The sequence below is a fragment of the Pituophis catenifer genome, unplaced genomic scaffold (assembly GCF_029215685.1).
Source record: "Pituophis catenifer annectens isolate HBS135680 unplaced genomic scaffold, rPitCat1.0.hap2 SCAF_4, whole genome shotgun sequence".
Classification (NCBI taxonomy): Eukaryota; Metazoa; Chordata; class Lepidosauria; order Squamata; family Colubridae; genus Pituophis; species Pituophis catenifer.
The window spans coordinates 73,896,261-73,920,556 of record NW_027256884.1 but is presented as its reverse complement, the minus strand read 5'-3'; the positions used below and the strand labels follow the sequence as shown (position 1 = coordinate 73,920,556).

General features: G+C 37.9%; 1 protein-coding gene across 1 annotated transcript in view; it reads left to right on the top strand.

Moving 5' to 3' along the window:
• The window catches only part of UBASH3A (ubiquitin associated and SH3 domain containing A), a 29,217-nt gene extending 6,403 nt beyond the window's left edge, over window positions 1-22,814 (top strand). The window contains exons 2-14 of the mRNA XM_070943603.1: window positions 192-245; window positions 3,803-3,989; window positions 4,783-4,981; window positions 5,322-5,491; window positions 6,766-6,974; window positions 7,977-8,094; window positions 12,817-12,925; window positions 13,280-13,402; window positions 14,339-14,431; window positions 14,980-15,124; window positions 19,714-19,818; window positions 21,470-21,581; window positions 22,677-22,814. Coding sequence (XP_070799704.1) covers window positions 192-245; window positions 3,803-3,989; window positions 4,783-4,981; window positions 5,322-5,491; window positions 6,766-6,974; window positions 7,977-8,094; window positions 12,817-12,925; window positions 13,280-13,402; window positions 14,339-14,431; window positions 14,980-15,124; window positions 19,714-19,818; window positions 21,470-21,581; window positions 22,677-22,814 — 1,762 coding nt within the window. The remainder of the gene's footprint in view (window positions 1-191; window positions 246-3,802; window positions 3,990-4,782; window positions 4,982-5,321; window positions 5,492-6,765; window positions 6,975-7,976; window positions 8,095-12,816; window positions 12,926-13,279; window positions 13,403-14,338; window positions 14,432-14,979; window positions 15,125-19,713; window positions 19,819-21,469; window positions 21,582-22,676) is intronic.
• Window positions 22,815-24,296: the final 1,482 nt, after the last annotated feature.

Sequence of the window (24,296 nt, the reverse complement as noted above, 5' to 3'; positions counted from 1 at the left end):
CTTCCAAGCCATGCCCACAAAATAAGCCACGCCCTCAGAACCGATAGTAAAAAAATTTAGAACCCACCCCTGGTTGCGGGTCACCACAACATGTATTAATGGGTCGCGGCATTAGGAAGGTTGAGAACCACTGACTTAAACATTATCTATCACATTTTTTGCACAAAATGAATATATTGTTCTTTCCATAGATTAAAGGCATTGGCAGCTACTGGACAAAAGACAGCAGAAGCAGCAATACAATGGTAAATTTTGATGTGGTTTTAATTACTGATTGGGAGCTGCTCAGAATTTGATATAAATTGGATAACTATTTAAATGTTTTAAATAAAGTAGTATGGCATGTTGCTGCAAAGAAATTTATTTTGAATGTTTTTTTCTGGTTCAATAACTCTATTGTGAAGAGCCCTGATTTTCATTTATGTTATCTAAATCAATGTTTTCAACCTTGAACCTAAGAACTGCCAACTTCAACTCCCAGAATTCTCCAGTCAGCTATGTTATGCTGGCTAGGGAATTCTGGGCATTGAAGTCCATATATCTTAAAGTAACCAAGGTTGAGAAACACTGATCTAGAGAATAGAGCTGCATACACTCCAAAAATGATATGAAAGAAGAGCTCCTTGGATCTGGATATTTATTAAAGTTGCCTCAGGGAGCTATGGCTGGTAAAGAGGTTCTCAGAGTGTGTTGTTGTCATGACTATATGCAAGGAGTACAGTGTTTTTTCAACACCCGGCCTACCTACCTTGGAGCCTTTCCCACTAATATCTAATCAAGGTATGAAGTCCCCTGATAATCTGTTTGCTCTTTTGGTCCTTGAGAATTGTCTTCTCATCCTTGGCCCAAGCTTGAAGCATTCTTCAGTCATTCTTAGTTGTTCCTGCATTGTTTCCTCTCCAAAATTGACAGCAACCACTAACAATTTCAAAATGGCATGTTTCACTGCCCATGCTGTTGACATGGCTCAGTCGAGTTATCCAAAAGGGGTGGATCAATTCAGTTTCTATTGGCTAACTTCAAGGTGGTGTGGACATAACTTTTCTTTCCACTTCCTTGGCAATCTTCTCTGTTGTCATTTTTCTCCTCCCCATTTAAAAAAAGGTGAAGAAATATATGGATTTGAAAGAACAGTACCTACTTGAAAAAAAGAGGAAAAGTATATACCTCTTTCAAAAGCAGCCAGTATGACATATCTAATGTGATATTTCAAAACTGCAGTTTTTGGCAAGTCAACTTCTATGGTTTTGAATGGACATTCTTTCAAAATCTTTCAGCAAGCCTTCTAGTAGCTGTTAGGTGGGCTTCCTAAATTAAGATGTAATCTCATCTCCTCTTGCGTTGCTGTGCAGGGTAAAGCAGGAAAGGAGGGTCATCTCCCCAAACCCCCTCCTCAGTGATGGGATTCAAGTAATTTAACAACCAGTTCTCTGCCCTAATGATTTCTTCCAACAACCAGTTTGCCAAACTGCTCAGAAAGTTAACAACCGGTTCTCCCGAAGTGGTGCAAACTGGCTGAATCCCACCACTGCCCCTTCTGTCCCACTGCGGTATTATTATTGGAATTGGTGACTGTTTCCCACTAGCTTGGAATTCCTCAGAAATAACAGAGGGCAACACACACTCAAAAAATGGACGCGGCCATTCAGAATAGAAACAAAAGAGGTGGGGTAGGAATCTGCAAAGGAAAAATCAAACATTATGCTAGCACTATTTTCTACTGATTCATGGACAATTATTTAACATGGCAGTGGAGAAAGACTGCTTTGTCATCAGAACTACCAGAAACTGACATGATCAGATTCTTTAAAAATGTGATTATTAAATGTGTAAAAGTTATAACATTTACAGTTCTGGGAACAAATATTTATTTATTATTTATTTCATAATCTCAGAGACAAATGATTGTGAGCAGCACATAACCAAAATATGCTACCGAAATTGGGTCTCATTTAAGAAAAATTATCCTAAATATCTTATTGTTGGCTTAGCTGTTATTTAATCTTGAGAAGGATGAACCTAGGGTACTTTTAAACTAGAATAAGCTCAGTGGACTTTTTGTAACAAGAATTGTTTTAACAATTCCATTCTGGAGATGTGTTTAGTTTTTTTTTTTTTTTTTTTTTTTATTGCAAAAGTTTTACAATTACATTTTCACCCCTTTTTTCACCCCCCCACCACCCTCCCACCCTCCCCAAACTTCCCATCCTCCCTAACCCTCCCCAACCCTCCCCCCCCAGACTTCCCTATTACATACTCATAACTAATAACACTAATAAATAAACCTGAACCCATCCCTCCCCCTATATAATTTTTCCTCTTTGTCTCTTTACATTAAAATATTTCTAATACATTATTTTCAAATAAAAGCTATTTGATACTTTCTAGTTTGGTATTTGTTCTGAACATATTCTATCCACCTTTTCCATTCCCATTCATAAGTCTCTTGTGAACAATCTTTTAAATACGCTGAAATCTTCGCCATCTCTGCAAAACTGGCCATCTTCAAAGTCCATTCCTCGATAGTAGGCAAAGCTTCATTCTTCCAGTATTTACCTATCAACAATCTTGCTGCTGTTATCATATACAATATTAGTTTTATTTCACCCCGTGTAAAACCCTTAACTATACCCAATAAAAACAATTGTGGAGAAAATTGAATTTTTTTCTTCAAAACATTCTGCATGACCCACCAAATTTTTATCCAAAAAGCCTTAACTTTCCTACAGGTCCACCATACATGATAATACGTAGCATCCAAACATTCGCATCTCCAACATTTTGGCTGAACATTAGGGTACATACATGACAACTTTTTAGGATCTAAATGCCATCTATAAAACATTTTATAAAAATTTTCTCTCAGGTTTTGCGACTGTGTAAATTTAACATTCTGAACCCAAATTTTTTCCCAAGTTTCCAGCATCACTGGTTCTTCAAAATTCTGTGCCCACTTAATCATACAATCTTTAACTAATTCCGTTTCTGAATCTCTTTCTAACGAGATGTGTTTAGTTTTGATATCATAGTTTGAAGGAACATTGACCAATTGGCACAAGTAAAAGACAAGGGCTACTTAGTTAGTAAGAGACCTGGAAACCAATTCCTATGAGGAACAATGGAGGAGATGGGCATGTGTTTTACTGAGAAGAAGACTATGATATGACAGCAAAAGTCTAAATGGTTGCCATGCAGAGGAGTTAGGTATTAGGAGGATTTTCATGACAATAAAAAAACATCTTTGAAAAAGTACCTTTGGGACAACCATGACCTGGATGATAGAGAATATCCATAAACATGACAATAAATTATCAACTAGTGAATTTGTCTTACAAAGTGGTTTGTTTCCCTTCAGTGGAGGTCATCAGATAATCATCTGTCTGAAAAGCTTTAGCACAACTTGCCCTAAATAAAAAAAAAGTATTATATTACCACTTTTCCCATTCTACATTTCTATGGGCAATTTCGGACAAGTTGAGAGATTAACTAGGCTTTAATGCAACATGTGAAGGGCCATACCTTAAAATAGGTGGCAGTAGCATACATTCTGAGATAATTAGTCAGTTTTTAAGTGGGTGCTTTAAGGATCTACAAGGCTTAAAACAGCTGTTTTCTCCTTTAAAAGTATTCTAAAATGCAAGAAAGAGTTGCCTAATTTTTCACCTTATCCCTTCTCAGAAGGGAAGCCAGTAGACCTTACTGAGTGCTAGATCACTCTTCTTTGCATTCTTTCTATTCATGTGGTGCCTTAGCTGAAAAATGCAAAAAACAATAACTGATCCATTCTCCTTTTTAATTGCAGGTTGCATTCTCACGCCAATGATCCTTCTTTAGAAGATCCCATCCCTCAAGAATATGCCCTCTATTTGTGTCCAATGGGTCCCTTGAATGACATTCTGCTGGAGTTTTGGAGAGAAAGCAAATGCCAGTGTGGAAAAAACAAAGCCCATGAAAATTTCCCACACATTACACTTTCTGACTTCTTCACAGTAAGTTACTTTTGTGTGTGAGATGACAAAAGGCTTAAATAACATTCTGGTATCTCTTATTGTTGCAATCTTCCCTTGCTGTGTAAAGTTTAATGCACTATTTGGGTTAAGCTAAAGATTAAACTCAGAGGTAATTTCATTCTGCATGTGTGCTAATCTGGGATTTATGTCACACTTACTATTCTTACAACAGTGACGCTTTTCCATAGCTGAGCTCATTAGCTTCATTCTCATCTGTGATACAGGAAGAAATATTATGAAGTTTATTTTTCAGTGTTGGCCCTGGAGATGTTGGGAAGGTGATTTAATAGGCAAGCATTTTGCCTTCTTAATATTTTCTGCTGAGTGACTCCACATAGCCCCTGCAAGACACCATTGCCATTATTTCCCTGTGCTTTTTCAACTGAGTGGCTTTTTTCTCTTGCTGCAAGAAGAAATGCTGCAAGAGAAACAGAGAAAGTGGGATAGAGTAGAATAGAGTGGAATGCTGACAGGATGCTGGTTTTTGTACAACCTTGGTGTCCTGCTGGAAGAATTCCAATTTGTTCATGAGAAGAACTGAGCAATTGCCAGCAAGAAAATAGTCAGGAGACTTGTGGCAGCATGAAATATGTCTTGGATTTCAGAAGTGAAGCCAGTACTAGATGAAATGACCTGTACTTATTTCAGTTGTTATTGATCATATCCTTGTCATCTTTACTTTAAAGGTTTTAGTTTTATATATTATACTACATTCAATGGTTAACACAGCTCTTTGTCTGTAACTCTAATTTAAGAGCTTTTTTCCCCCCAGTGTGAAGACCAAAAAGTTGATGGCTTATATGAAGCTCTAGAAAAAGCCGGTAGCCAATTTTCCAGCAGTTTTCCTGTGATGATTTCCCTATCACTACATTCTTCCAGCACCTACATTGGCTTCTTTCTTAGTGATGGCCCTGCAAATGTCATCCAATCATTTGCTGCTGCTTTTGCTGCAGAGGCCACAGTCTTAGCAGGTAACAATAACCCAGAAATCATAATGTATAAGTAGAGAAGCAGGTTTGTGAGAGGGGAAGCTATCTTTTACATTCCTCTTCTATATAACAGCCCCTTCTGTGTAGCTTTGTGGGTATTGGAATATGTTCTAATAGTTGCCTGTATGTATTTAACTTCTAATAATACAGGGGTCTACGTATACCACTGAAAGCAAGGGAGCTATTTTCTGAAGAGTTGGTCATATGATTTCTCTGTGCATCAGTTCAATGCTGCAACACTTTTTCGAATGCAAATCTGAGAATAATAGAGTAATACCTGATACAGCCTTGTAGATACTGTTTGGTTATGTTTTGTCTGTAGATTGCTGTGTGAAGCCTTCAACAAAGCAACTCCACCTCACTTTAGCTCACAAATTTTATCCTCCTCATCAAAAGACATTGGAACAACTGGCCAAATCAATCAACCCTAAACAAAGTTGTCAGTGGGTGGCAGTTCTCTATTCTAGGGATATGCGCTTTGTCCATTATCAGGTAGGTGTATTACTTGGAATCTGTCCACTTCAGGCTTGCTCTGTTTCTAAGTTCACTCATCTTTTTATGGATTTTTAGAATGGCACTCAAAAAGATATATTAATTTTCATACATACAGTATATTCATATATGTATGAATAACTACTCTGAACCTGTTAAAGAATTATTCAAAGCAATATTCTTGAATGCCATTTTCTATTGTTTCATTAATATATGAATCTTGTACACTTTTTGCCCAAATCGTTATAATTCATGCATAGTTTTGATGGGAATACTGCATCATACAATTTTGAATATGTTGAACTTATAATAGGAGTTTTACTTCACAAAATATAAACTTGATAAGTTTTCACTAAAATGTAAACCAAAGTAATTTTCCATCATACTTGCATGCTCTGTTTGTTAAATCTCTTAAAATTAAAATCTGTGAATGTTTGATCAGTGCTTAAAAGTTTGTGAAACCTTAAAAGTATTATATAATGTGATATTAATTTGGATTTAATCTTGGAGAAGCCATGGGGGGAGGGGAGGGGGGAGGGGGGTTAGGGAGGGGGGAAAGGGGGGGAATTGTATTTGAAAAACATTTTCAATAAAAAAAAGTTTGTGAAACCTTTTAAATTTTCAATATTTCTGCATAAATATGAACTAAAACATGATCACCATTCACCACACAAATGTGAAAAGTAGATAAAAAGAATCCAATTAAACAAATGAATCAAAAACATTATACTTGTCAATTTATTTATTGAAGAATTTCTTATTGAATTAAAATTTGAATCTTATACATAAAAATAAGTATAGTGCAAAATTGTAGAGATCTGAAAAGGGTTTGATTTAACCATAATAACTATGCATTACTGAGCAACTATTTTGACTGTCATTGATAATTGTGTTGCAAAAGACAAGTGTTCCTTCCATGATAATATTTCACACAATCAGATTATCACATTCTTGAAAGTCCAAGAGCATCACCTAGTCCACTCTATGTTTTCTCCTATTATTGATATAATGTAGCTGATTTTCCAGCAGTCAAATCCCATCTCCTTTTTGTTAAATTCTATTGAAATCAATGGGATTTAATTCTGAAGTGAATTTTAGAAATATTCTTAATCAAGTGAAGGACATGCTTAATGATGTAAGGTTATGGTTACAATTGCATGTCAACATTATGAATCAGGTTAATGGCTCAAAAAAACATATGCAAATGTAACTTTTCTTGGATTTGATAAAATATTTTTCAATTTAATACTGACTTTTTACTGGCTTCTGTTAAGGTTTTGAGGGCCTTATTCCAGTACAAGCCTCAAAATATTGATGAATTAATGTTGAATTCAGGGGATCTTATATATGTTGATCGGTCACAGCAACATGAAATATGTGATGGATGGATAATTGGTATATCTCATCAAACTGGATGCCGGGGATTTCTTCCTGAAAATTACACAGAAAAAGCCAATGAGTCAGATACCTGGGTTAAACACAGGTTAGTATTAGTTGGTTGAAAATTTCTTAACTTGTCATTTTAGAGACAGAACCTCACTTGCAGCAACACAAGCTAGATCAGCCTGGTGATTAGCTCATAGGCTGAAGGCTTCCCCATCCTAAATTAAGAGCTTTGTGTGCAATTGTGTGCATGCTTGTGTGTTTGTGTGTGTGTGTGTGTGAGAGAGAGAGAGAGAGGGGGGGGGAGAGGACCTTTACCAATGCTATCCTTATCTAAAGGCAGATTAGATTAAATACAGCTAAAAGATATAGCCCATTCCACTTCAAGGAATATGAGTAACCCAGCCAATGAATGGAATTGGGTCTCAGCTTTCTATCTGTTATTTTAGCATTGCAAGGCAGACTCATGAAATCAAAATGAAAATGAATATATTGTCGTGGCCATTAAATTGAGAGATAATCTTATAACTGTTTCTGTGTCTTTGACAGCTAAGGATTTTTTTTTTTAATGGTTTTGCTTAAAATAGCTATGGAGGCATTTTTGGTTGTAGATGCTAGAAAGCATCAGAAATAGATGTGCTCTGAAGGGGAAATATATCATTTACTCTGCATAAAATGCAGATTTAATTATACCAGTAAGGAATACAAAGAAAATGGGGTACTGCTTCTGAACTTTCTGTCATTTGTCACTAAAGGGTTCAGTTTCGCTGATTAGCACATTGAGCCCATAATTCTCCTTCTTCTTATTTCCTTATTGCCAACACCAAGATATTTTCAGATGCAACTCCCATCATCACAGGCCATTCACTATATACTGAGTGAGTTTATGAACATTGTAATTATCTGGAGAGTACTAGAATTCCTACTTCCCACTTTAGTCACAGAAGAGAGTCTTGTGTAGGCTCAGGTTTCTTGGTAAGAACACTGTGTTCCATTTATGAGGGAAATTATTCGTGTGTTGTCTTACATTCAGTTCAAAGATATATGTGATTCCAAATGTTCTCACTGTTTTCTGTTTTGTTCTTTGCTATTTATGTTTCAGAGAATATATTTTCTCTGCAGATGCAGGCCAACTTTCTAAGAACCAAATCAAAACTTGCTTTAAAACAAAGATTCAAAATCCAGTGCTAAGGAATGTAGCCAAAATGCTTGCTCATCAGGTAACTGAAATTCATGGATCTTGATCTATGGAATATGTGTGAGAATGAAGATGAAGACAAGTTTAGGTATTAAACATTTAGATACAGGAAACATTTATCCAGTTTTCAAATTTTAGTTCAGGATTAGATGAAAGAGTAACATTATCAAAATTGCCAAAGGGCAAGGACATCTATTTTCAGAAGTCAACCAACTTTTTAAAAAGTTATTCTAAAGATTTCATTCTATGTAAATCTAGAGCATGCACATAAGTAAATTCTTCCTTCAATTCTTTTGAGAAAGTTTTTTTTTTTTTTTTTTGGCTATATAAAGAAAGAGCAACAATTTCAACATTTATCTAGACAGTGTGTGGTCTGGTTAAAATTAGTTTGAGCAATAAACAACATCATGATAGTAATAATGTTCTTTAGTAGTGGTCATATAATAACAGTGTTTTCTCATCATAATATTAATACTTATTAATTATTAATACTAATTCATATTAATAATAAACATATTGTAATAAGCCCTCATAGTAAAATTAGTCCTTCTCTTATAATTTTAAAAGTTCTAACTTCTGTTTCTGTTAGTTAACCATTGATAAAACGAATCCCATATTTCAAAATATTCCGTGTCTTCCTTCTCTTTAATTTCAAGTGTTAATCTATCAATTTCTGCACATTCTAGTATCTTTTTTATTATCTTCTCTTCTGTAGGGATCTCCACACTTTTCCAATGTTGTGCAATTACTAGCCGCTGTTAATACATGTAGTATTAGATACATAGTCCCTTTATTATATTTTTCTGATATACTACCCAACAGAAATATTTCTGGTTTTAGATTTATATGTTCCTTTATCATTTTTGAGAAAGTACTGTATTTTCCGGCGTATAAGACGACTGGGCGTATAAGACGACCCCCGAATTTTCCTGTTAAAATATAGGGTTTGGGCTATACTCGCCATATAAAACTACCCCTCTTCCAACGCACACCAAATAAAAATTAAAAAAACATCAACTGGCTCACCCACAATGTAAAAGCAGCTGTGCTAGACCCAAAATGGCCCCTGAAACAAGCAGGAACCTCACACAGCCACAAAAAGCCCAAAAACCCAACTTTCACACTTTACACACACAAAATTCCACATACAGCTTTGTGAGATTTTGTGTGTTTGTGTAGTTAGAGTGAAACACTACAGAAACACACTAAATCTCAGAAAGCTGCACAAATATTATTTTATTTTATTTTTATTTTTATATGAAAGCTAAATTTAAAACTTCCTAAACTTTAAATGGCTAGGTCTAAAAAAGAACAACTAAAAAAACCCCAATTAACTATTTTTTTTTAAAGATCCCAAAGGGGAAAAAAACTTACCCAATAGAACAGGGGTCTCCAACCTTGGCAACTTTAAGACTTGTAGACTTCAACTCCCAGAATTCCTCAGCCAGCTTTGTTTTGCTGGCTGAGGAATTCTGGGAGTTGAAGTCCACAACTCCCTGCCTGCTTGATTGCAGGCAGGGAGTTGCTTGCTGATGGAATGGATTCAGGCAAGCGAAGCAAGGCAAGCAGCTTAGGCAGTGGTTCTCAACCTTCCTAATGTCGCGACCCTTTAATACAGTTCCTCGTGTTGTGGTGACCCCCAACGATAAAGTTATTCCTAAAACCATCAAAAATATGTGTTTTCCGATGGTCTTAGGCCAGGGGTCCCCAGTCTTTTGGACCTCAGGGACCACCAACTTCATAATTGTAAATTTCGTGGACCACTAATACGAATCCAGTGCGCCGCTTGCTGAAGCACCTGGACTCCCAGTACGGGATGGGGTCCTTCAGGCACTCTCCCTCCTCTCTGTCTCTCTCTCTCTCTCTGTGTCTCCCACTCTTTCTCTCTCATTTTCGCTTTCTCTATCTCTCTCCCTCTCTTTCTTTCTCTCCCACTCTTTCTCATTCTCTCTTTCTCTCTCCCCCCTCTCTCCCCCACTCTCTCATTCTCTTTCTCTCTCCCCCTCTCTTTCTCATTCTTTCTTTCCCCCACTCTTTCTCTTTCTCTCCCCCTCTCTCCCCCTCTCTCTCATTCTCTTTCGCCCCCCTCTTTCCTATTCTCTCTTTCTCTCTCTCTCCCACTCTTTCTCTCTCATTCTCTTTCTCCCCCCCTCTCTCTCTTTCTCCCACTCTCTTTCTCTCTTTCTCTCTCCCCCTTTCTCTCTCCCCCACTCTCTCTCATTCTCTCTTTCTCTCTGTCCCCCTTTCTCTCCCCCCCACTCTCTCTCATTCTCTCTTTCTCTCTGTCCCCCTTTCTCTCCCCCCACTCTTTCTCTCTTTCTCTCTCCCCCTCTTTATCTTTCTCTCTCCCCCTCTTTCTCTCTCTCCCCACTCTCTCTCTCTCATTCTGATTCTCTCAGTCTGATTCTCTTTCATTTTGTCTCTCTCTCTCTCTCTCTCATTCTCTCTCTGGTTCTTTGATTCTCTTTCATTCTCTGTCTCTTTCTCTGTCTCTCATTCTCTCTCTCTCTCTCTCTCTCTCTCTCTCTGATTCTCTCTGTCTCTTTCTCTCATTCTCTTTCATTCTGTCTTTCTCTCTCTTTCATTCTTTGTCTCTTTCTGTCTCATTCTGATTCTCTCTCTTTCTCTCTCATTCTCTCTCTCTCTCATCTCATGGGCCAGCCAGTGTCTTGGGGCTGAGAGGAAGTCAAGCATCTCCCTGAGAGACTGAGGGCCGGAAGAAGTGTGGGAGCGAAGCACTACTTGAACTTGTGTGGCATGAGCATTCGCCTTGGTATATTTGCACTAGCTGATGGCCAAGGCAGCCCTCATCTCTCTGCTGAAAGTGCAGCATCAGGATTCTGCCTTGGTATATTTGCGGCGCAAAGCAGCCTTCGTTTCCTGCTGCTTGGGACTCAGAGCGGTAAATGGTGACTGGTCCAGGGAGCAGCTGGATTTTGCTCTCCATTGCGGACGCCAGATCAGCCCCCTGCAAGATCTCATCTTTCAAGGAGCGCTCCCTGAAGTGGCACTGGAAACTTTGGTCGGGCTCCTCGAGAGATGAGAGCTTGCAGGGGGCCAATCTGGCATCCGCAATGGAGAGCAAAACCCGACTGCTCCCCGGACCAGTCACTATTTACCGCTCCGAGTCCCAAGCATCAGGAAATGAGGGCTGCCTTGTGCCACAAATATACCACGGCGGAATCCTGATGCCGCTCTTACAGCGGAGAGAAGAAGCCGGATTTTGCTCTCCATTGCAGACACCAGATCGCCCCCCTGCAAGCTCTCCTCTCTCAAGGAGCCCAACCAAAGTTTCCAGCCTCGCTTCAGGGAGCGCTCCTCGAAAGACGAGAGTTTGCAGGGGGCCGATCTGGCATCCAGATTAGAGATCAAAATCCAGCTGCTCTCCGGATCAGACGCCATTTACCACTCTGAGTCCCAGGCAACAGGAGAGGAGGGCTGCCTTGCGCCACTGGCTGGCACAAATATACCAAGGCGGAATGCTGTTGCCGTACAAATGAAAGTAGTGCTTCACTCCCACAGCTTCCAGCCATCGCAAACGCCGCTTCTTCCCGCTTCTGCCGCCCCCTCCCCCACTGCCACAACAGCACCATTCATTCCGGATGGTGAGGGCTGCGCTCGTTTTTCTGTATTGCACCATCTGCAAAAATGCAAAAATACAAAAATTTCTCTGCGGACCACCAAAGGACCACCGGTTGGTGACCACTGTCTTAGGCGACCCCTGTGAAAGGGTTGTTTGACCCCCAACCACTGAGCTAAGGTAAGCAAGCTGGAGGGGGAAAAGTTTTTCCCTTCTCCATGGCTCTGGCGATCCCAGCTGAGTTGCCTGATTAGCAGATCGCCAGAGCTTGGATCACCAGAGCCATTTAAGGCTCGTCAGAGCCTTTTGGGCTGGTCTGCCTGGTTACAGGAGAATGACACCCAGCGTATAAGACGACCCCCGACTTTTGAGAAGATTTTCATGTGTTAAAAAGTCGTCTTATACGCCGGAAAATACGGTATTTTAATTGACTAAGTTAAACCTGGTGCTTTCTCAGAGACATTTGCCTTTAATTCTCATCATTTCCACATAGCACAGTACTTTGTTTGAAAATGATGGATACTGTAATCTAATATTTTGAGGAGACAGCATTTTGGAAAAGATAGTCTAGACTGTATTCTTAACAGCTTAATTATATTGAATGAATGTTTAAATATTCAATAACTATGTAACATATTATCTAAATCTTCAGTGTATCCACAGAAGGTCTGTAGCAAAGGATAGTTGCCCTTTGCAACCAAATATTGCAATGCCATGTTGCTTACTTCTTCACTTGCTCTCCTTTGTAGCCTGCTGTAGATGCTCCTGCATAGAGGCTACAACCAAACATCACATCCTACTCATGAGTTTCTCATAACAACATTTTTTTCTTCATACAGAAAGCTATTATTGACAGACTTTATTCAAGCAAATGTTTTTGCTTCATGAAACATGCTACATTATCCACACTGTTCTGAGTATCATAAGCTCGCTGCATAAATATAAAACTGATAGTACAATTGAATGCAGTATTCTTCAACCTTGGTAACTTTAAGATGTGTGAATTTCAACCCCCCAAATTCCCCAACCAGCAAAGTTGCGAAGGTTGAAAAAGGCTGATCAGAACTCATCAATTTAGTTGCTATATGAATTTGCTTTTGTTCATCTGAACTATTAATCTTTCAATTATTTCAATAAGCAGAGTTGTAACATAATTTCTTTCAGTTGTCAGCACAAACCACAACCCAGAGAGACATGTTGGTAATTTGCCATGGAGAAAGAGTAGACCAGGTGTTTGGGAAATCTTGGGTACAGCAATGTTTTGGACCAGATGGTAAGTAAAGGTTTAGAAATCCGATATTGCAGGTGTGATCTAAAGCAGTGGATTATGTGAACAGAAATGAACAAAAGAACAATGACTCATCTATTTTGTATTACATTGAAAGAAGAGACATGAACTTCCCATCAGTTCCCAAATGTACTGGGGATTTAAAATCATTTTCATGTAAATTAATAAAACATCCACTCATCAGGAGGCTTTCACAATAGTTTACATTTGGAGAAAAGATTGGGATTATAATTCTGAGGAAAAACTAAGCAATAATCTTACGAGCCAGAGCAGCATGTTAAGATCATCTGGGTAATTAACAAAATTAAATTAAATAAGGCTAATGTTATCTTGTTTCAGGAAAATATTATCGACGAGACCTCAATTTCCCTTCCAGTTTACCAAATCAAGATGATTATATTAAACGCTATAAATATGATCCTCCTTTATCGTGCTGTGGCACATTTCAATCTAGACTGACTGGTAAGCTTTTTATTATATTAATCAGCAGCTGAGGAAGAAAAATGAGGAGTTTTAAAATCTCAGAAATTATTATTTGGCTTTTCTTGATATAACACCCATACAAATTTACATACAAATTTATTTTTTAAACACGTACATCATAATTGTAAGCCTCTTTAAACAGGATGCACCTGACATTAAGTCTTAGAGAAAAGTCTTGGTCATAAAAGTTAATATTTTGGGGAAATGTATTTTAATACTATATTTAGTTAGCTATGGGAGAATAATGCCTGAACAGCATTAGGAGCATCGTTAGAAACAATGTAAAGGAATCCTAATTTTATATCAAGCTCATATTGCACAGATATAAGTATGAATTAATACTCCTTTTTTACATTGTAAGACATTTTAATGATCTACTTATTAAAGGCAAATTATCATGAAGACTCTAATAGCTTCTTTTCATCTTGAAAGGGGTTATGGGTATCAGAGGTGGTATTCAGCAGATTCTGACCAGTTCAGGAGAACCGGTAGTGGAAATTTTGAGTAGTTCGGAGAACCGGTAAATACCACCTGTGACTAGCCCCACCCCCATCTATTCTCTGCCTCCTGAGTCCCAACTGATCGGGAGGAAATGGGGATTTTGCAGTATCCTTCCCCTGGAGTGGGGAGGGAATGGAGATTTTACAGTATCCTTCCCCTGCCACGCCCACCAAGCCGTGCCACGCCCACCAAGCCACGCCCACAGAACCAGTAGTAAAAAAGATTGAATCCCACCACTGGTGGGTATGTGTTGGTGGGAATCAGGGAGTTTGTATATAAGGAGAGGATGGAATCCACTAAGAGACCACATTAAAACTGTACAGAACTCAATTAAATGTTCCCAGTTTGATTGTTTAAAACAATTTCAACTGAGATTCATGAAAATGTATTCATTTGCACCCATTCTCTTTTTAGGAGAAGCCTTGCTAGAAAAAGAGGTGATTGTTGGCTGTGTATACTCTTCTCCAGCATTACACTGTATTCAAACTGCTTATCATCTATTAGAAGGTAAGGCTTTCCAATATGAGCAGTTGCTTTATTGAGTAGCCCAGGTTTACTGCTCTACCAATTTTCTGTTCCTGTTACTACAAGATAACTTCCTTTTTTCCTACCTATCATAATTTAAGTACCACCATCCCAGCCATCTCCAAAGGTACAGTGATGTTGGGATTCAAAGGTTTGGAATTCAAGGAAATTATTCCTCTGGTTTGGACAAGAATTCACATTACTCTTTCAATAATATGGCTGCCAATAAAAGCAGTTTATAAAAGAGCATTCTCGATACATCGTTTAAACATTTCTCCTAATCATTGTAATTGAGTAAAAGGGAACTTTCAAAACCATCTTGCTTTATCTTCCATTTTACATCAAGTCTACACCTTTTAAGTATCATACTCACCTATGATTTTCTTTCCTTCTTAGATTTTATCTGTTTACTTTGGTGTGTTTTTTTTTTTAATTTATAAGCTAAAAAACTCTAGATATTTATTGAATGAAGGAATAAGATCTGAAGAGTGGTCTTCATTATTATTATTTTTAATGTTTTCCAATTACAGGGCTTCGGATAGAACAGAAAGCTAAAATTCGGATAGAACCTGGACTGTTTGAATGGACTAAGTGGGAGGCAAGCACAACTGCTCCCTCTTTTACGTCAGAGGAAGAACTGAATAAGCTTGGTTACAGCATAGATACCACTTACAAGTAGGTGTTTCTCATATGTTTCTCATATGAATATGAGAATATATTTCAGAATATGTTTCTCATATGCTGACTATGTCAATGTAATAGGGAGTAACTAAAGGGAAATTACCCACCCAAAGTTATGGAAGTCTTGTCAAATGAAACTAATCAGGGTGGGGTCACTTTACTTGTGGTGTGTTACAAATCCAAATAGCTAAATCTTACATTTAACTTTAAATGCAATCTCTTGGCTTATCCTCACCACCCTCTAGCACAATGATGCCCTGCTAATCTTCTGATCAGCTGCCACTCATGGTCACTAACTGGGAGACGCCTTCGTAGATTTTCCTGGTTTTATTCCCTGACCAGTCATAGTTACAACATTGATTAGAAGCTGAATTCAGTCTAGTTTTGCTGATTGCGTGTTTTAGTACACACAGAATGACAGAATTATCCCTAGTTTCTATGCAGCTGAGGATTAGGGGTAAACTGTTAAACAAGAAAGCGGTTGGCCTTATAGCTTACTTACATGTTTCTTGAAAGCATTGCACTGGTTATAGCTAGAAACAGATGATGCCATGTGAAAAACGCATTTGATCTGAACTCTCAAAATCTTAGATTCTGGAGCTTATATACACTACTCCTATGCATACAGTTTTTATTCTAATAGCCAATGCAATCAGTGGTGGGATTCAAGTAATTTAACAACTGGTTCTCTGTCCTAATGATTTCTTCCAACAACCAGTTTGCCAAACTGTTCAGAAAGTTAACAACCGGTTCTCACGAAGTGGTGCGAACTGGCTGAATCTCACCACTGAATGCAATACCTTCCCGGTAAAGCAGCAACACCAATTATTTGTATAAGCAAGCAGTTGCTTTGTGCAAGGGAATGAATGGCATTATTCATAAATCAAAGTTCAATTTGAAAATGGCATGTGCCAATAATTCTCATTGGGGCATACAAAGCTATTATGGGATTTTGGGTAGTCTTTCTGAGGATTTAAAAAAAAAACAATTAAGATGCAATTTTGGGAGTAAAACCAAGAGCCACACTGAACAATGCAACAAGGTTTTTTAAGTTAAAAACCACACAATTTAAGATTCTATTTTTAAGGCACTTTCAAATAAATAATAACTCAGTATCATATATGTTGATGCAGACTTAGTCCAGCCAGAAATTATTTGCTTTCTACAACTAGCCATAGTTTCCTTATTTTCCACAGCAACTTAGTTCTGTGGTTCAGAACAGTTTTTTAACATTTGCAAACCCACAAACAGAACAGGAAGTAACATTAGCTGTTGACTGATTCCAGCAAAGTGTCAGCACTTTATTTCAGATTTTGAAATATCTCTTAAACTGATGCTGAAATTGTGAAAATTGCTTAGGTGACAGAAGTGACGTGAGGTTTTGTTGGTTTAAGCATGTATTGCAAAGGGAAAGACAACTTCTGCAATGAATTATGTTCCTCAGCAAGATTGTTAGCAGCATCATTTTGCGTTTATTTTGGTCAACATTGTATTTTAACAATGATACCACCTGAAATGTTTTCTGCAATAATCTTTAGATCTTCTGAAACTATATAAGGGCTGTGAAATAGACAGGATATAGTTGAAAATGCTGTTACCTTCTCTTGAAATTTGTCATTAGCATTGAAAATTCAGTGCTAAATTTACATATGACATTAAAATTATACCTGTATTTCCTTTGTAGTTTTTTTTTAATGTACCAATTGGATATTTCTTTCCAAAGCATATGCAGATTTCAGTGAATAAATATTTCTCATGATTGCAACCAATAATGGAAGGTTTCACATAGTTTCTTTAAAACATCTACATATTAAATCACATAGCAGTCACATATTCAACCCCCCCCCCCAAATATATCTATAAATATACAATTTTTAAGTATTACAATAATGTTTGGTAGAGCAAAACTGTGTGTTAATTGTTTACATGCTGGTTGTGCTTTTGCTCAATAACTATTTGGCAAGGGAGATCAAGGGGGAGGAATCTGTTTTCTTGTTGTTCATCAGAGGAACATAGAGATGGAGGATAATGCTTTTGTGACCTTCCTGAAGACAAGAACTATACATGTTGTAAGGTTTGGCTGATTCTTGCTCTGGGTGAAGAGGCTAAAGGCAACAGTGTTCACCTTCTAGCTTAACAAGGAAGATGGAGAATTCTTGGATTAGACAGGAAGCACTTCTATACAGACAAGAACACCAAGACACCTCCAGGAAGATAGAGGAAGTGAAAGAAATGGAGGAATATGACAGAAAGGTTTAAAGCTGTCAGGAAGTGCTCTTGCATTTTGGAGGTTCAGAATAATTTTAAGGCCTTCCTTGTTAATGACGTTTATGGATGCATGGATGAAGAGCAGCTGCCATGGACTTCAGGGACTGACAAATATAAGCTTGAAAAGGGAAGGATTCCTGCCCTAAACCCAAAATAGGGAGTAATGGATGGCAATAATCAGAGACTCCCTGCTCAGAAGGGTTGAAGCCACAATCTGTTGGCTAGATAATCCATCAAAAGGAGTTTGCTGCCTTCTTGGAACAGACAATTTGGAGTGTCTCAAAAAGACTCCCAAAGCTCATCAAATATTCCTTTCTACTGATCCATTTGGAAACAAATAAGGCACTTGAAGATATTGCAAGGGACTATGAAGCTCTGGGCAGAAGAGTGACAGGTGATACAGTTGCTTTTTTTAACTCCTTTCTGTCCAAGGACATGATCAAGCAGGAGAGAAAATATTAGAACTGAACAAATGGATTGTCAGAAGATACCAATTAGAATGGTTTAGGTCCTTTGATCCTAGAACACTTTCTGACATGGCAGTTGCTGCAAGAGGTGAGGTACAAAAGAGATGGACTACACAAGAGAAAAAACGTGTTTGTAAGGTGATTTGCAAAGCAATCGAAAGGATTTTAAACTGAACTCTTGGGGATGGGAAAAGAAAGTTCTGAAAATAGTGTGACATCAAATACTTGGAATGGAACTGGAAGGCATATACAAAGTGTGGAGGCACTCAATAATGAGCATGTAAAGAATAATAAGGAACAGGTCAAGTTATATCAGGAATAACTGGGAATCTTAATGCAGGATAGCACATATGGTTTAGTAGATATTGTTGAAATTTTATAGGATCAAACCCATGAATGAAAAGTAAGGAATGAAGTGTATAACTAATCAAAAGAATAGACAGGATAAAAGAGGAGAAAGAGTAGTCTTATATATGAAGGAAGTGCACATATTTTTTGAGATTCAGGGTTATGAGCACAAAAGGTCTAGTTGGAGCATTTGAGTAAGAATATAAGGAAGGAAGAAATAAAGATAAATTTGTAGGGTATAAACAATCCAGGCAAAAGACCTGGAGAATATCCTTCTGAACCAGATTATAGAACTTTCAAGTAAGAAAAAACAGACTAATAATGAGAGACTTCAACTACACTTAAATTATTAACTTTACAAGCATCTCCAAGAAAGTCAGGTTGGCCAAAACTGCAAGATCCCAGCAATTCTTCAGTGCTCTTCTTACCTTATTTTCCAAAAGGCTAAAGGAGAATAAGCAACAGCAGCTCTCTCTGATCTACTCCTAACCAATGGGGAAGAGCTACTTGAAGAGGTTATAGCAGTGAGAACTTGGGGAGGAAATGACCACATAATTATGAAGTTCAATATATTACAGAAAAAAGAAATTAGATCATAATTTTCTATGCATCTTAGATTTCAGGAGAGCCAATCCAATTTCAAAAGCTGGAGCTTGTGTTAGTGCAGAAATCTGATCATCCAGTGGATGAGAATCCTTCATTTACAGACATATGGGAATGCATTTGTTGCTTCCTCCATTGAAATCCACTTGCATGAGATTTCCATTTGTACATCAAGAAAGACACAAAATGTAAACCTGAAGATCAGTGTCACACAGCCCTTAAAAGACACTTACAGCACCAGAGTCCTTCCAGAAGTTGCCATCAAATTGGCAATTTTTAACATGCTATAATAAAAAAGATAAGAGAATATTAACTGTATTTAAAATAAATGTAGCTGAATGTTAATTAAATGCAATATAAATTAAATTATACCAAATCTAGATTTTTTCCTCCCTGATTCCTGACACTTCTTTGTTCTTTTGGTTGAAGCAAGGTCTAAAGTAAAAGTTAAGTTTGGCCACTGGTTCTTAATCTAGGATGACTTTACAAGCCATAATGAGAGCTCAGTAACAGTATTCAAATGATCCAAATGTAATAGTTGCTGCAAGCAAAAAACATGCATTGTTTTATGAGTGGGGTGCAAAGATTTAAGTCTTTCTTCCCTAATCTAAAATGGATGAGTGATGACCCAAAATATTTCAAAGCCACATTGTATAAGAGAATAGCAGGGGATTCAGAGGGAGATTAGAATTTATAAAAAATATTCTAAGTGTATAGTGAGACAAACATCTGTGCTAATTTTCAGAAGCAAATTCTACAGGATTTCAATAGCACAATCAGTCTCTCTCTCTCTCTCTCTCTCCCAGCAGCTCTTAAAAAACTGTTTACTGGCCAAGGACTCCAATTATCCATTCCTGCAATGTCAAATTTTAACCAAGTGGATTGTTTTGTTAACAGGTGTCATTTTCCTTCTTCTTCTTTGATGCCGTCTGAAAGCTATGAGGACTATATTAACAGATGCTCTTCAAGTATAAAACAGATTACTGATACGTGTTCATCAGAAGGTAAACCTTCATTATTCTTCAGTCAGTGATTAAAATGCAAACTTTTGCTGTAGAAAATTCTTCTCTGTTGGGGTAGACCAGTGGTCAGCAAACTCATTAGTCAACAGAGCCAAATATCAACAGTACAACGATTGAAATTTCTTTTGAGAGCCAAATTTTTTAAACTTAAACTATATAGGTAGATACATTGTTGTTAACTTAATTAGTTCTTTTTAAGTACAATTAAAAGTAGGGGGAGGGGGATGCAACACGCGGAGGGCCAAGTCTGCTCCCGTTCACCTCCCCACACTTGTTTACCCGTCCCAGAGAGCTTGGGCTATGCCTCCCTCCGACCCAGCCGCCTTCCTTGTTGGCGTCGCTCCTGAGCGAACTCTTCTGTCCTCGGCTGTTGCAAAGAAGTGGCAGCTCTGGGTGCGCCACACCCGCTTCGTTCTCTTTGAGAACTGCTTTGCACCTTGTTTGCAAAGCAGCTCTAAAGAAAACGAAGCGGGCATGGCTCACCCAGAGCTGCCGCTTCTTTGCCACAGCCGAGGACTTCTTCCACTTGGAGCTCCAAGCTGCGGGGGGGGCTGCAACGCTGGCAACTTCAGTGGGCTCCTTCCCTCAGTGGTTTGTTTTCTTTTACCTAATTAAAGGCTGCTCCGCACCATTTGATCTTTCTACCCAACCACTGGCGCACAGCGCTGAAAAGACCTCTGGTCACTGCCGCCATCTTCACACATGCGCAGCTTTCTTCTCACCGGCTAAAGAACTTTTTGGCACTTTGTGGACTTTTCGGTATTTTGTGGAAGAGCCACACTCAAGGGGCCAAAGAGCTGCATGTGGCTCGCGAGCTGTGGTTTGCCGACCACTGGGGTAGACAACTAAATTCTGACTTTCTGTGGTTCAATTCTGGCCACCACTGAAATTTGGTGTACATCAATGATAGCAGTGTGTTTTCCTTTTAGTTTTTGTCAAGAAACAGAAGAAAATGAAAGAAATGTTGGAATGATAAGCTTGACATATTTATAACTATGAAGAAAGAAAATGAGAACAAGAAAGAAAGGAGTTAAAATCCTCCAAGTTTTCACAAGCCCCATTAAGCCATTGCCTGTAGACAGGGCGGCTGGAGCATTTTTAGAGTCTAGAATAAGATAATATTCAAAGGTAGCCCAGGCAGACTTCATTCACCTTGATTCACTAGAGCGGGGGTGTCAAACTCACGTTGTCATGGCGGCATCACGTGATGTATCACTTTTTTCCCCTTCACTAAGCTGGGCATGGGCGTGGCCAGCACGTGATGCATCTAGCCTGTGGGCTGCAAATTTGACAACCCTGCACTAAAGTATAAGAAAGGGATGAGGTGCAATACAACCAGACTTGTAAGATTCTGCTTTTATAGTCAATCTGAATAAAAGTAGTTTAGCCTTCCTTGAGTTGATTCTCTAGTCCAGTCTGCTGAATAGGGCCGATACTGCACTATTTAAGCCTCCAGCCATTGAAAAATAAATATGACTCACGGCTGCCAAAAAGGTGTAAATGTCTTAGAATAAGGGAAATAATAGCCAAGACAGCCAATATCTTTCTACACCACAGTTTGGAGAAAACAGATCTAGAAGAGTTCACATCCAGTACCTTAATACGACACTTCAAGAAATCCCATTTCTGTCTACAGGCACCATTCTGATTATTGGGCATTGCTCATCTCTGGATTCCCTCCCTCGGCCATTACTGGGTCTGCCTGCCAGGAAAAGCAGTGAATTTGTTAAGTTTGTTCAAAGGGTAAGACATTGTACATTGCCATTATATTGTAACTGCCTTCTTTAGTTTTGCCTTTTCTTGGTTCTTCATAATTTAACATTGTCAATCAATCCTTTTTATATCTATTATTCAGACTTCACTAACTAGGCACCATTCAAAGGTTTTGAACTATTAGAGTTTGCATCATTCCTAGTTCCTTCCTTCTCCTATTTACTCCTCCACAACAGCCCTGTCAGATGGGCTGGGCTGAGAGAGAATGACTAGCCCAAGGTCACCCAGCTGGCTTTTATGGCTAAGGCAGGACTTGAATTAATGATTTCTTGCTTTCTAGCCTGGGCTAAGAGAACTTCAGTGTATCTGTTTATTTTTCAAAATATGAACAACTGCTTTGCACTAGATGGAGGTACCTACCCATCCTGCAAGAAATTTCAAGAATTTCAGGTAGAGCTTTTCTTGTGATGTCTTATCTTACCTTTTAGGAAATATCAGGCATTACACTTGGCAATTTCTGAAGAAAAGCAAAGTCCCTTTTTATTAAAGGGATAGAAACAAAATAAACTGGCTAGCAGCATCTTTAATACAGTACTACATATGAAAATAAACCAAGGAGACCAGTGTATAAGATCAGACCTGCCTTAGATTGCTGACATAGGTTCCTAATTCATGTTTTTCAAATTTATTTACTAGTTTTTATCCTCCCTTTGTTTTTCTTACAAATAACTCAAGGTAGCAAAACATACCTAATATTCCTTCCTCCTCCTATTTTCCCCACAACAACAATCCTGTAAGGTGAATTGTGCTGAGAGAGAGTGATTGGCTCAAATCACTCAGATGCTGCTTCTTCACATTGATGATCCATAGGTAGACCTCAGAGGACTCTGAATTTCTTGTTTTCAATCTTCTTCCTAACTATTGGGCAAGAAACAAGATTATAGTTTCTCTCTCCCTGCCAGGGATCCTTAAAAAGTCTCAAGTGCCTAATCCTTAACTCAAATGGAAAGATAATGAAAACTACTTGATCGTATTATGATATTGCCATATATAGAGCTTCTTTGTGTTTCTCTTCAAATTATTGTATTCCGTCTCATGCACCTCTTGAATTTTCTATTTTATTAGGTACCATCTCTGGCCATGTGTTTCTGCAGAGAGATGAAAGAGGAGAAAAGGTGGCAGATGGTTAATCCACCAGTTGAAATGTTAACTCATGGAGCCAATATTGCATTTAACTGGAAACACATCATTTTGGACAATTAAACTGTAGCAATATTTTCAGGATCAGACTCAATAAAGATAATAGAAGTTAGAGATTTAAATATATTTCTCTTTAATCATAATAGGCATTCTATATTCGCTGAATATTCAAGATAGAAGCAAGGAAAATGGGGAGGATGGCTCCTTATATATACAAGGGGTGGAGCCAGGAATGGGAGTGGTAAATTATGAATACATTAAAGTCCAAAGAATAAGTTAACCCCTGATGTTCCATATATACATTATTTACACATTAGAGAATAAGGCATTTACATCTGACAAATCCCCCTCTAAATGCCGGTTCGTTATACAACACCAGTTACATTCAGATTCAGGACAATATAATACATATAATTTAGAAGTTAAATATTTGTGTTGTTTAGAAGGTAAGGGTTTTGTTAATATATCAGCTAATTGTTCAGAAGTATCACAATGTATTGCTTTGATGAATCCGTCTTGAGATAGTTGTCTCACGTGCTTAAATTTTATATCAATATGCCTGGACCTTTGTCCAATTGCATCGGATCTAGATATTTCAATGGCCGCTTTATTGTCTTCATGCATAATAAATGGTAAAGTAGGTTTCTTCCAAACATCTGTGATCAAATCATTGAACCATACAAGGTTATTTGCAGCTTTAGACAAGCAAACATATTCCGCTTCTGTGGTAGAAGTGGCTACCAGTTCTTGTTTACCAGTATACCAGTAAACTGGACAATCGTTCAATAGAAAAACATAACCAGAGGTACTCTTTCTGCATGATGTATCACCAGCCCAATCTGCATCAGCATAACAAGTAATTTTTGGTTCTTTGTCATTATTTGGTTCCAATATTAAACAAAAATCTAATGTACTTTTCAGATATCTTAAAATTCTTTTGACAGCTTCCCAATGATACAAGGTTGGTTTGCTAACATATCTTGACAATAAATTGAGAGGTAATGCAATATCTGGCCTAGTCCAATTAGATATATAAAGGAGTGAACCTATAACTGATCTGTAAAATGTGTTGTCTTTAAACTCAGGGGAAGATTCATCAGCGTTTCTAAGAAAATCAGTTTGCATAGGTGTGTCACATGTTTTGGCATTATTTAAGTTACATTTGTTTAGGAGTTCAATGATTTTATCTTTCTGAGTAAGTTTGAATCCCCTTTTAGTTTTGTTAATTTGTACACCAAGGTATTTATTCACTCTACCTAATGATTTCAATGAGAAATGTTCGTTTAACTTATTTACAAAGATTTCCCTGCTCTCTTTATGCTTTCCAATATATAAAATATCATCCACATAAATTAATACAAATTCAATATGATCATTACTCTTTTTTACAAAGAAACAGTTATCAGCAGTGGTGGCGTTGAAATCCATGGTCTTAAGTACTTTTACCAAACAATCGTACCATCTTTTGCCAGATTGCTTCAATCCGTACAGACTCTTATTTAATAACCAAATTTCGTTCTTATTAGTGTATTGACTGTGTGGTGC